Source organism: Eublepharis macularius, chromosome 2, assembly GCF_028583425.1.
Source record: "Eublepharis macularius isolate TG4126 chromosome 2, MPM_Emac_v1.0, whole genome shotgun sequence".
Classification (NCBI taxonomy): Eukaryota; Metazoa; Chordata; class Lepidosauria; order Squamata; family Eublepharidae; genus Eublepharis; species Eublepharis macularius.
In genome coordinates, this window is record NC_072791.1 from 33,152,421 (window position 1) to 33,166,131 (window position 13,711).

The 13,711-nt window shown below is 42.4% G+C and overlaps 1 protein-coding gene across 2 annotated transcripts in view; it reads left to right on the top strand.

Annotated features, from left to right (window-relative positions):
• The window catches only part of CCDC88C (coiled-coil domain containing 88C), a 146,555-nt gene that overhangs the window by 108,608 nt on the left and 24,236 nt on the right, over positions 1-13,711 (top strand). For both annotated transcript variants that reach the window (XM_054970923.1, XM_054970924.1), the window contains exons 14-17: positions 5,886-6,023; positions 7,787-8,857; positions 10,696-10,823; positions 12,102-12,243. In XM_054970923.1, coding sequence (XP_054826898.1) covers positions 5,886-6,023; positions 7,787-8,857; positions 10,696-10,823; positions 12,102-12,243 — 1,479 coding nt within the window. The remainder of the gene's footprint in view (positions 1-5,885; positions 6,024-7,786; positions 8,858-10,695; positions 10,824-12,101; positions 12,244-13,711) is intronic.

Below are 13,711 nucleotides of genomic sequence, written 5' to 3' on the forward strand. Positions count from 1 at the left end.
CTCTTTTGGATTCTGGACTGGACTTGTGTGAGTTAAACAGTTTTATTGAGCTACGGATTGGCTTGACTTTTCTTCGGGATCTCAGACTTTAACTTTGACGATTTTGGCATTCCCTTCTGAGCCCCATTACTTAGGCCACTATGGCAGAGGTAAAGGCTCTGTTTAAAAAATGTGTTCAGTGTGCTAATAAGACGAGACACTCGGATCAACGTGATCTCTGTCTCCTGTGCCTTGGCAAGGGGCATAATGTGGGAGCATGTGCTATTTGCCGCCAGTTCACTCCCAAGGGTCGTAATGAGAGGGCGTTTCGTCTCAAAGCTGTGTTGTGGGAAAAGATGTTCACTGCTAAGACACCAATCCCCAAAAGATCAGGCCCCTCTGCTGACAGCCAAGGGATCTCGGCCTTCATCTACCCCTGATCTCTGCTCCAGGGTGGGATCGGTAGTGTCAGTCAGGTCTGTGGCGAGATTGGAACTGGCATGGTCGAAGCCCAGAGAGAAATCGGTGCCGGTAGAGCCGAGCAGACCTTTGGAGCCGCCCGCTAAAAAGCCAAAGAATACAAAGCACCTTTCCCAATCCTACTCGAGGACAAAGTCGAGCGAAAAGTCTCAGTTGGAGTTGAGGTCCCGCACAGAGCTGAGCAGGTTGGAGTCGATAAGCCATGCTAAAGCTAGTAAGAAGGCATTAGGTGGGTGAGGGAACCCAGATAACCCTGAACATGTGAAACTGCCTTTTACGGAGTTGGATTATTAGCCTCTCAAGTTCAGTTTCATCTACTTTGACTGGCAGCAGCTCTCCAAGGCCTCAGGAAGTCATTTACATAATCTGATCCTACTGTCTGTTCTTGATAACTAGAGATACCGAGGATTGAAACTGGAACCTTCTGCATGCAAAGCAGATGTTCTGCCACTGAACCGCAGCCCTTCCTTGGGTGGTGGCTGACCAAATACTGGAAGATCCTAAGGCAAAACTTTAAAAAATGTAAAACGTGGAAGAGATGGCCAGAAATGGCAGCTGTGCTTATAAGTGCAAGACCAGCTGAAGAGCAAATGCTTAGAATAAAAGTTCTTGGTCAACTATGTTTTTCATCCTGCTAGCCAAGAGTGAGTCAATACAGAAACCATTTTAGTGTGGCAGGTGTTAATTCAGTGTAGGAATTAGTCAGATGGTTTTTTTGCTTAGATCCCTTCTTGCATGTCATTATGCAGACAATGGATTGCTCATCATTTTTAAAAAACTTTATCTTGGAGGTAATGAAAGGGGGTTTCCATCTGAAGACGATCATCTTGTACATTATCTAAACAGCTACTGGAATATTTACATCCAGAAATATCAATGCAACTTTCCCAAGGATTTTGGATATTTCATCACAAGCCAAAAGCAGAGGCAGACATGCTCTTAGCCAGAGATACCCTGAGTAGACGTGTGCAAATTCAAAATGGCATATACTGCAAGGGCTGTGCTTACTGACTCACCCTGAGTGCCCTGATATAGCTGAATATCTGCAATGAGCCCCTAGATGTGTACATGCCAATTCTCACAACCAAGGCCATAGTTTTTGCAGAGTTCAAGATCATTTAGAAGAGCCTAATGTACAGATGTCTAGGGGATAGTGCCAGCTGGCAAGTTGCCACTTCCCTTTAGGCACTTAAAATATAATTAAAGATAAGTTTTAAAGTGTGAGAAAGAAAAATTGACCCAGCCCCTTTTTTGTTGTTGTTGTAAATAGCAGCGGCCTTCTAAGTGAACCTGTAATTTTTTTATTCTCTTAGGGCAGTGTTTTCTAACTTCTTTTCCATGGAGGAACCCCTAAATTAATTTTTCAAATCCCAAATACCTATGGAATTTTTACAGACCAGAAAAAGTTAATGATGAGGAGTTTAATTCAATCACTGCTAAATTATTGTCAAGAAAAGTTCGTATTGTCAAGAAAATTGGTAAACAGCTGCTATATATGTCACCTTACATTGTAAGAAAAACAGTGAAGATTTTTCTTGTCTTTTTTGTTTTTTCAAAATATCAAATCAAAATAAACTTTACTTAAACATCAAAATAAAGTCCATATCCAAAGTCAATCAGGTTTATTTTCGCGGTGATATTTGGGCATGGTTATTTTTACACAAATGCAACCTTATATATGAGTACTGGCACTTTTTTAAAACAAAAACCACTGCTTTTGTGAGGGAGGGCTATAGAATTCCTAGTATGCATACCAAACTAGAGCTCTCAGGAGTCATTGGAGAAGCTATGGCAGTTAAACTGGCATAGATCCCACATGCCATCAAAGAGTGAACTCACAATCCTGGGGAAAAGTGCCAGTTCAATTTTCTGTACTACCTGGTTTATATTTAAGCTTTTCAACATGGAAAAATTCAATTCAGAACGACTGGACGTGACTTCAAACCCCGTGAGGTGGGGAGGGAATGCCAGAAGTGCCCTTAGCCTACATTCTGAGGGATCCCCAGAGTCCAGGCAAGGTGCCTTCAGAGAGCTTTACTGGAGCAATCAGCAGGCATTGTGCTCCCACCCGTCTCCTTACTATGCCTGTGGCACACGGCTTGTCAGGTTGGCCTTGCTTTGGGCGGAAAGCGGCCATGCTCTGAATGAAAAGTTTCTCTGAAGAGCAGAAAAGGGGAGGAGGAGGCAAGCAGCGGGTGGTCATGAAGCTGGCTATTCAAAGGTTCCCTCCAAGAGTGTGTCCAAAGACATGGCCAGATGACTTCGTAGGGCAGACCCCAACCAACTCCCCCCCCCCTCAGAAAATGGTGTTCCAAAGGAACAAAGTGCCCTGCCAACTTCTCCACCTGCTTGCTACCAGTCTCTCCTCTCCACCCCTGCCCCCATAGCACTGTAGTTTGTCTTCCTGGAGAGAGAAAGTCAGAACTTGTGAGCTGGGAAATGTCCTTTCTGAGACCCTGGAGAGCGCCTGTGAGTCACAGTACACAGCGCTGGGCAAATATGGATGAGTCGGTGTCGGCCTCATTCATTGTGAGGCAGCTTCATCTGTTCAAATAGTGGCACAAAGCTCTAACAGGTCATTGCTAATTGGTCCAAAAATCAATGGTCTTAAAGGAACCTTCTGCAAATAATGATATGCCCAGGATAGATTCCGGCTTATAGCTCTTGATAATTTTAACTTTTATTAATTTGCTCAAGTTCCTATTCAGATATAACCATCTATTAAAAATCACAGGTTTTGAGCTAAATTGCTTTCATTTTCCATTCTGAAAGTCTTTGAGAAAAAATGAGGAGTTTTAAATAGACACTCCCATTTGGGGCCAGGTGCCCTGGGGCACCCTTGTGCATAGCAGTTAAAACTGAGTTGAGCAAACATCCCTTGGGGGCCTAATGAAGTGTATTACTTTTCAGTTAATAATTGTTAAAATTTTCTTATCTACAGAATGGGCAGCACCCTCTTATCTAGACACTTCCTGTAACATTGACTAATAAATACTTGCAATCTGCTAATCTTCACCCGTTTCTTCCTGTGAGTCAACCATGTGCCTCTGAGTGACAGTCTCTTGCCCCCTGAAATGAATCTGTAGCCACTGAAGTTTTGTCGTTAGCTGTGTTCAAGATAGCGGATGCCCATTAGCAGTCTGGTTGCTGCACTTGTGTTCTAATGGATGGTTTTTAATATCTTTTTTGTTGTTGGTTGTTGTGGGTTTTCCGGGCTGTATTGCCGTGGTCTTGGCATTGTAGTTCCTGACGTTTCGCCAGCAGCTGTGGCTGGCATCTTCAGAGGTGTAGCACCAAAAGACTGAGAGATCTCTGTCTTTTGGTGCTACACCTCTGAAGATGCCAGCCACAGCTGCTGGCGAAACGTCAGGAACTACAATGCCAAGACCACGGCAATACAGCCCGGAAAACCCACAACAACCATCGTTCTCCGGCCGTGAAAGCCTTCGACAATACATTTTTTGTTGTTGTTAGCAACCTTGGGACGTTAGCTAAATTTTAGGAGACGTTATTAAATAAAATTATACAGCAGCATACAGTACTTCTAGCCTTGCTTTATTTTGTAGACATAAAATTAGAACCAGTTTCCATATAAAATAGGCTATAAGAACAAAAGAAAGATTGTCCATATTCAGAAGTTTCAACAAACACAGGTTTGTCTGTGACAAGCACAACTTGTCATGCTCTTGTGCTTCCCTCCTTCGTCTTCCTCTCTCCTTTTTTCCAGTGGGTGGGGGGGACAACTGAAAACCCCTGAATTTGGGAAGAGTAGAATCCAGAATCTAAATCCAGAAGCCTGGAAACAAATCTAAATCCCAATTTGGGGATGGAAACAAACTTCAGTTCATCAAGGAGCTGGTATTTGGACGTTGTATCAAATTAGAAGCTTTCAGTTGCGATCTGTGTATGAGAGGTGATCATTGGGAAGGGCAGAGAGAAGATGCTTACCACAATTTGCAGCCATAAAGATTACCCATGTTATCCAGATCGATGGCCAGTTGGATTGCAGCAGCTGTTCTGTCTTTCATGTATTGTATTTTACAGCCACAGATTATTTTCCCTAAAGAAATCTGCCAAACCTGTTCTAATTCCCCGGGAAGCAAGAAATTGTTTAATTACCAGATCCCAAGGGTTCCCTTTCTGATGCTGGCAAATATAATAATAACATTTGATTTATATACTATCCTGCAGGACAACTTAATGCACTCAGAGCAGTTTACAAAGTATTGTTATTATCCCCACAACTATCACCCTGTGAAGTAGGTGGGGCTGAGAGAGCTCTGGAAAAGCTGTGACTGACCCAAGGTCACCCAGCTGGCTACGAGCGGAGGAGTGAGGAATCAGACCCAGTTCTCCAGATTAGAGTCCTGCCGCTCTTAACCACGACACCAAACTGGCTCTCAGACCTAATCAAACAGTTGTATTCCATAGAGCTATCATTTGAAATGAAAGTAGGCTATAATATAGTCCATTTGCAGGACTGACTTACTGTTTTGCCAGATCAAGCAGTTGGTGTTATGGCATGCCGGAGCTGGAGCAAGTTGGTAATGTCAGCAAAGGAACAGAAGATTGAAAGTAGAGCTCTGTAGCACCCTCCCTCAATACCTTTCCACATGTATATAAATATGCATAAATGGTTGAACTTATTTTTCTTCTCTTGGAGCGAGGATTAAATCCTCTAGTGCCCCACACCGTGGCATTGCTCCATAGGTAGGTCTGGGGAAGGGTTAGTGGGCAGAGGGACACTTTTCTGAGGCCCCAAAGTCTCAAGCCAGCTCTAAGGCAATGTGGGACGGAGCTAGACTGCATCAGCCCCTATGTGGCCTCTCCAGTCTGAAATGGGGAAGCAGAGATGTGCATTCAGTGTTTGTCTAGACTTTAGAGAGCTTCTGAAGAGCTCCACGCTGGCAGTGGGGCCTGTTTCTTCTTTAAGCAGTTTCATGCGCTACCCAAACAGCTGCTCTAGCAGCTCAGGCAGACTGCCAAAGCACCCTATGCTATAGTGCAGAGGGCTGCAGTTTGAATAAGAATGGCAGGGGCGGAACCTTGGTGCATCAGAACCTTTTCATAAGGACCCTGGCTCCGGAATGTAGTATGTTGGAACCTGACAAAGACAAAGCATTCAACTTTTAGTCTTACAGATGTCTCTTCAGGTGAAAAATCCCCATATCTGAAGTGTTTCCTGTTCTGAAGTTCTGCTACAAACTTGTGTTACTTAGACATTTGGCATTCTAATGTGTTTTTTTTTTATTACTGCTTGAAGACCTGAGGGGAAGAAATTGTTTATCAAAACTCCTTGCTCTGGCATAAGAAAAAAAAAGTTTTAAAATCTCTCCCCCCCCCCTTTTTTAAGAGTGTCCTTATCCAAGAACAGTGTTTGTTCAGGCTTGTATGCATGATATCTTGTGGCAATTTTCTCCGTACAGATTGAGAAATTACAAAACCAGATTGAAAGAGAGAAACAAAGTAATCAAGACTTGGAGACATTAAGTGAAGAGCTCATAAAAGAGAAAGAGGAACTTCAGAGCAAGATGGAGACCTTAAAGGCTGACAAAGAAAGACAGGTATAGAGAGAGGCGGGCCTTAAAATTTCGATCTAGAGGCATGCTTGCTTGGCTATGTAGAAAGCCTTGTTGGATTACAAATGTAAAAAGCCACTGAAGATTTTTCCCTATTGACAAGTTTTGTTCAAGGGATGAGCAGGAAAAGAATTAAAAAGCAACTCATCCAGTTCACCTCTACCAATTTTATAATCTTTGGGCATTTCCTGACTTTCATGTCAGTTTGGAGTTAATGCTGAGTATGTAGCACAACTTGCATATTGCTAGACAAAAAATCACAATGCCTTTGACACCTGCTGTTTTAAATAGCTTCAGCCATTCATATAGAAAAGTTGGCAAGTGGATTTATTTGAAGCTTGGTGTGGTATCCTATGTTTGTTTAAATTTAAATTGTTTAATTTAAATAGTTTAAAGAATTAAATGTAGCTTCTTTTAAAATGTATCTGCCAAATGTGATTCGTAGATAACTTTGGATGAAACACGTAAGCAAAAGCTCTTATTTCCAGAGAAACTGAAAGTGTTGGATTATATTTTACCTCGTGCCTACAGAAAGAGCATGGATATTTGCCACATTCCCCTTTGCTCCTGTAGTCCTTTCCAGCTTCCTCCCATTCTCAGGGTTGTGGTAACAACATCAATTAATAGCCTTACGGGTAGGAGGCTGCAGTACAGATGGGGAAAGGGACAAAAATTACTTTTCCTGCTTCTTCTGTCTGTGGAATAGTCTAAGCCTCAAAGTTATTGTGGCATGGATCAGCATTCCTAGGTCAGTCCAAAAACGGGCCAATTTCCGTGCTAGATAGAAGACAAACAAACATGCTATTAGCCATTCCATCAGAAGGTCCAGCATAACTCATTAGCTCTTCATGGAGTAAGATGGTTTTATCTTGTCAAAAATGAGCACTGCATCCTCCAGCATCACTTCTGTCTTATCTAGATCACTGTTATGACTATATTGTAGTGAGGTAAAGAAGGCTGGAACTGACTTTTGCGTATAAGTGACACTAGATCACCTCTTGTGCAGTAGTTCTTTCCTGACTACACAGACACACATGTGCATGCATGCACACACTACAAATCTAGGAAAAAAGTATTTATAAATGGGAGGGATTAAGTGCTGGGCATAGTTTCAATGTGTCAGATTAACTTGGCCTAGCAAGAGCTACATGGAGTACCTCCATGTCCACAGGTCTAGTCTGACCCACATATTTGTAGAAACCCACTCTTATCACATCTGATGGAGTCCTCCATCAAAATCAGAATGTTGCTTTGTTGTGGTTATGGGCTTTCTTCAGTGACTCAGCAGGTTGGTGTTACTTAAATACAGTGGTATTGGTTGCAAACCAGTGGATAAGTCAGATCTGGAGACAGGTGTACTGGGAATCTAGCATGTCTTCTGGAAAAACTGGCATGAATTTCTTCTAGGAGAGTAGAAAGGCGTTTGCTGTTCTGAGGTGTGACTGCCTCTTCCTCATGACTTTAACCAAGGGTTGGGTTGAAGAATGTGGTCCTAGGACAGCTGTGTGTGGCCATTGGGACTTCTAGCCATTCTGCGTTAGCCACACCCATAATCAGGCAATGGAGGTGGCACTATCCCTGAGCAGTACAAAATTTCCTGAGAGCACATAACCGATTGGCACAAACACCCAATCTTTTTATTCATGTATATCTCACTAGAATGCAATTTATTATGGACTACTTCTGTCCATCAGATCCAAATCCTCATGTAAGCTTTCTGGTTTCCACCTCATTTATTCTGAATATAGATAAAAGACCTGGAAAAAGAAAAGTATCATCTCAATCAAGTGGTTTTATCGCTAAGGCAGAGATCACAAGTTAGCAGTGAGGCCAAAGTGAAAGACATTGAAATGGAAAACAAAGTACTCCATGAAACAGTGACAGAGACTAGTAGCAAGCTCAGCAAGCTGGAGTTTGAGAAGAAGCAACTGCAGAGGGACTTCGAGCAGGTCAAAGAGAAGGTGGAAAGAGTAGAAGAAATGGACAAGGAGCTTCATCGGCTTGAAAGGGAGAATGAGCAGCTCACCAAGAAAGTCACGGCCATGAAAATCACTACGGACAAAATTGACATTCTTGAGCAAGAAAATGGGGATTTGGAAATGGAGAACATGAAGCTGAAGAAATCGCTAGATACTTTGCACAATGTTACAGTCCGACTAGAGAGCTTGGAAAAAGACAACAAAGAGTTGGATGAGCAGAATCTGGAACTCAGGAAGATGGTGGAGACAATGAGGTTTACCAGTGCAAAAATGGCTCAGCTAGAGGCAGAAAATAAAGAGCTGGAAAGGGAAAAAGAGGAACTTGGGAAAAATGTTGACATGTTAAAGATGTTGATCAAGAAATCTGAAAGGTTGGAGTTGAGTTACCAGAGCGTCAGTGCTGAGAACCAAAGACTCCAGCAGATCCTGGAGAACAGCAGCAAGAAAATCCATCAGTTGGAGAAGGAACTCCAGGGCACCGAAAGTGAAAACCAGACACTCAGCAGAAGGTTAGAGGAGCTGAAGGTTTCAAATAAGCGTCTGGAGTGGCTGGAAAAGGAAAAGAAACTGCTTGAGCAAGAAGTGACCCAGCTGGACAAGGACAAAAAGATGCTGGAGAAGGAGGCGAAAAGGCTTTGGCAGCAGGTAGAACTAAAAGATGCCACTTTGGATGACAACACTGCAAGGCTGGCCTCTCTGGAGAAAGAAAACAGAACACTAGAAAGAGACCTTGCTAAGTTCAGGGATTCGTCCAATAAGATGAAAGAATTTGAAAAAGACAATAAAGACCTTCTAAAGCAAGTTACCATTGATAAGAGAACACTGGCTACATTGAGAGAGGTAAGTAAAGTAGTCTTTGTCTGAAGAGCAGGCAATGTGTTTCTGCATCTAGCATGGATAGAATGAGTATGTATGTTTGTCTGAACCAAATGAGGAATGAGGGAGACATTGTGTGGTGATTTGGAGCATTACAAATCATGACACTTTCTTCAGGTAGTAGGCACAGTCTTTTGTGACTGAAAGGCATTGGGGTTGTACCTAGGGATTGCCTGTGAATCCTGACTCACAGCTATATGAATAATAATTTATTGATTTTTTTTCCAGTTTCAGTTTTTAATTACACATACATAATAACTTGATACAAAGTAAAAAGGAGGGAAGGAAGTGGTTATTGGAATATTTATTGTGCAGCGCCCCTTGCAAAGAATATGTGAAGAAAAAATATACTAATCAGCACTTTGAAAATTCATGAGCATGAAGGCAATCATCAAAAATCTGCCCCCAACCCACACCATAACATTTGGTACAACCCCCACACCCCAGATATATTAACAAAGGTAACGTCCTGAAGCATCATTGAAACTCCTTTAAAATTAAAATTATCATACCTCTAAAAACAGTGAGTTGGAGCGTGCCTAACTTATTTGGGCAGGATGATCCACATGGTCAAAGCTGCAATTAAGGAAACTTGAACCAGGTTGTGGAAAATTAAACATTTCGGGGGGGGGGGTACAAAAAGAGAAACTGGCAATTGGCACAGAAGTTCATACACAGACAATTCTCCAGATCTCTGAGTCCCAAGTCATGGAGGATTTTGAAGGTAAGAAACAGCAGCTCCTTATGTTGAGCCTAGAAAGAAATCGTCAGCTTCTGAAGTTGGCTTAATCCTGAAGTGAGGTTTTCATAGTGGCTTGTCACAGTTAATAGATAGGAAGCAACGTGAAGTTTCCAGGTAGTCCTTATAGGAGCGCATTCAAAAGTCCAGCTTCAAGCTTATAGTAACATGGATCAGCAAGGCAAATTGATTGATTCCAGAAGGTGACAGCTTATAAGCAAGATGCAGTTCCATGAAGGCACTCTTAGCAACAACTTCAGTCTTTCTCCAATAAGGCTGGGTTGAAGAGCATCCCCATAAGCACTTGTCATGATCCACAAATGGCAGCTTTACCCCATCCATTCAGATGCTTAGTTGTATAACCATTCACATGTTAAGTATTATATCCAGTGCAAAGGTCTATATATCCCTTTAACATTCTAACTGGATCCTGCAGCAAATATTGCATGAGTTATTTCCACAATGACTTCATATTTACAGAAATTTATAAATACAGACTAAATCTGTAAAATCCTTATGTGACGTCCATAAGACTGGACACATGAATCAAGATTCCTAGAGCTTTTTCTTCCTTTTCTGTGTCATTGGGTCTAGGAAGCCAAACCCATTTCCACATATCCTTAATGGGACAGCCCACTCACCAAACACTGGGGGTTTTCCCCCTTGGCTCCAGGCATCTCCATGGGAAAGTGCGGTCCCAGAAAAGGCACTGGAAAAACGGAAGCCAAACAGCCTGCAACCGTTTTGAAAATGGAGACGTCTGGAGTCAAGGGGAAAAGCCACCAGCATTCAGTGAGTGGGCCGTTCCTTTAAGGATGTGTAGAAACAGCCCAATTATTCACACAGAAAATGTCCTGTACAAGCACTACTTTTGTATTGTGCAACAACTGTTCGTATCTGTTTGCAGAAAACAGTTTAAGTGTGTGTTTGTCTCATGTTCACAATGTATGTATGGTCTCATAGTTTTCCTCCACAATAGCTGTCTCCATGTAGGAATAGTCTACTGAAAGGGACTTGTGGTTCTCTCACTATGCCTACTAATCAAGTTTGGTGCTGTTTTCAGGATTTGGTTCTTGAGAAATTAAAGAGCCAGAGATTGTCTGGTGAGCTGGACAAGCTTGGCCAGGAATTAGAGAAGATTGGATTGAACAAGGAGTTGCTGCTGCAAGATGACAATGGCAACAGTGACAAGTGAGGCCTTTTTCTGGTGATTCTGTGGAAGTCTTTTTCTCTGCACATAAAGTTCTAATTGCGATCTCATAGGTTCAAGACCAAGGGTCTCCCACAGGTAGCTCATTAAGTACCAGTAATTCACTGGCTGCTGCAGAATAGCTTGTGCATCCTCTAGAAAACCCAGGAAAAGATCACCCAAAAAATCTGCTTTGGATCTTTTTAAAAAACAAAGCTTCTATTTCATAGGATTTTTCTCTGTGGAGCTTAACTAAGTTTTGGTTTCTTCGTACTCCATGTTTTGTTTCTAGGACAGAACAAAACATGGTAATGTGTGTGGAGCGGGGAGTAGCTTGAATATTTTTCATTACTCCGATCTCATTGAGGAATAGGTTGGCAACCCCTGTTCTGGGAATTCCCCCCCCCCCTCAAAAGCAGTTTGTAAAGATCTTCCTTGCATCACAGGAACTAATACTGGAGTCTTCTCCACTTAGTGTAACTGGGCCAAAGGAATTGAACTGCCACAAACGATCTCTTTATGAGGTTCATGTAATAGAAGAATGGCTTCTGTCAAACCTAGAGGGGTGTAAAATAAACTAACTGATGCTTTTCCATGGGTTTCAGCAAAGTCCAGATTTTGTCAAATTATTACTGTTCAGTTGATACTATTATGCCGCAACTTTCCATTCCACATAACTGAATCTACTTTCACATCAGTTTCAGTGTACTAGTTGGGCAGAAGTCACTGCAGTTGGGCTACATGCACACAAAACTCTTCCCCTTCCCCACTTACCATCTCTTGCTGTTGAGTATGTGATCAATGTCCCTCTGACCAACAACACCAGTCATCACAGAGGAAGCGTTACCACTAAGTAACCATCACTCTGAGTAGATGGTGCTGTTTTTATATAACTACATATGTCCATGGGTGCGGGGTACAAGTGGTTTTTCGAGGCTTTTTCTTTTATATGTTTGCCTCTTTATTGTATTCAAATCTTACCTTTCTTCCATCATGAAACTGAAGGTAGCATACATAGGATTTCCAAGGGGCCTACCATTCTGGTCAGATCAAAACCAGCTTAGGTTCAGCAAGGTTGCTATATCATACATCTTTCAACCACACTCATCTGGTTTTTCTAACCACCTAAGCAGATATTTGCAGATGGGGAAAATATGCCATTGATAGAAAACAAACGTTGCAAGTATATTTCTAATGTTTTGGACGAACAGTTGGCATCTCTCAAGTGGAGATGTCCTGTATACTTCCAATATTGAAATGTTGTTGTCATTATCACACAGGAAATACAAGATCCTGGAAATAAAGACTGAATGTGCACTGAAGACAACACTAGCTAATAGAGAAGAGAAAATTGCTATGCTGGAAGCTCAAGTGCAAGAGTTTGTTAGCTTGAACCAGCACCTGCAGAATGAACTAAATATGGTAAAAGGGAAAACCTTGTTTCATGTTATGAAGTCTAGGCATTTCATAGAGTTGGTGAGCTTTCATTGCCTGTTAGGAATGGGACCACTGCAGTCATCTTTGGAGACCCTGCTTTAGGTACCCCTCATCTTCTGAGATTAAGCGGTTGGCAATCCAGGACAGAGCCTTCTCAGTAGTGGCACCAAAACTCTGGAATTCTCTTTCCAGAGGGACTCAGCTGTCCCCTTCTGTTGCTATCTTCCACCAGTGGATGAATACTTTTTTGGTTTGGTAGCGTTCTCTCTGCAATCCCTCCTCCCTCCCCAATGTTGTTTTTGTCTTTTGTATTTATGTTAAGCTTTGGTTTTAAATTGTTTATGTATTTCTGTATTGGTTTTCATGATTTTCAAGATAAGATTTTAATTTGTATGTTTTAATATATTAGCTGCTTTGGTGGCCCTATAAGGGCAGATTGGTGGGGTAAAATTTTGTTAAATAAATGGATAAATATTGGAGGTAGAAATGTAATGCACATAGCTTGGAATAATGAGACAGTGGTTGATAGATGTTTGTTTTATTTATTCACATGCAACACTAATAATGGAAACAGGCAAATTAGTTCTTCATACACGGGCATTATCCAACGTGCTGTTTTCAAGCATGCCTCACCATCTACCAAACTGCTAATACTAACATAGTGATTCCTCACACTGTTTGTAGGGTTCATGAGGGTACCCTAACTTGTGCCTCAGGCCTAGCTGTGAGCTCAAAGTGCCCAACAGTAGTGGGAGATCTTTTGAGGTTGAGTAATCAGTTTGTCTGTATATTGGGTGCAATTGTATCATTGGAGCACTCCCACATACAGAAAGAGAGCAAAATTGCATGCCCGAAGAGGCTGCCCATTGTGCTTTGGAATGGGTTACTGCGCTTGCCTGCTGCCTTTCTGCCAAGAGGTACATTCAGAACAATAGCAGCATGTGGTGGGTATATCGGAGAGGAGATCTTACTTACAGTTATATATTCCAGAAGTGAACTTTGGGGAGTTTAAGAATGTAGCATGCCTCCCATTTCTGATCGTTAGAAAAGGAAACGGCCACTAGTGCTGTTCTGCAAACACTTGCACAAGAGTTTGTGCAGTGCCGTAACAGTAGGTTTTTCAGCAGCTTTCATGCTCTTGTGGCAACCGGTTGCTTAGGTGGATGGACCCATCAGGACTTGGTTTTCTTTTCTTCAACAATGCCAACGCATAAAGTGTAAAATACCCCTTCTGCAAGTAGGACGGAGGTTGCCGGCCGGTCAACCATAGGCGACTGTTGCCTACCTCACTATCAGCTCACCAGTGACTTATAGTGGGGGTCCCCCTCCTGGGCACTCTAGAGGGGCAGTTGCATCCATTCCTGCTGCACTTCTCAGCGCATCCTTGAGGCTGTGGGGAGCCAGTGCTGATGAGTGCTTGGCAACCTCCACACGGGCTGCCCTCCTGGCACAT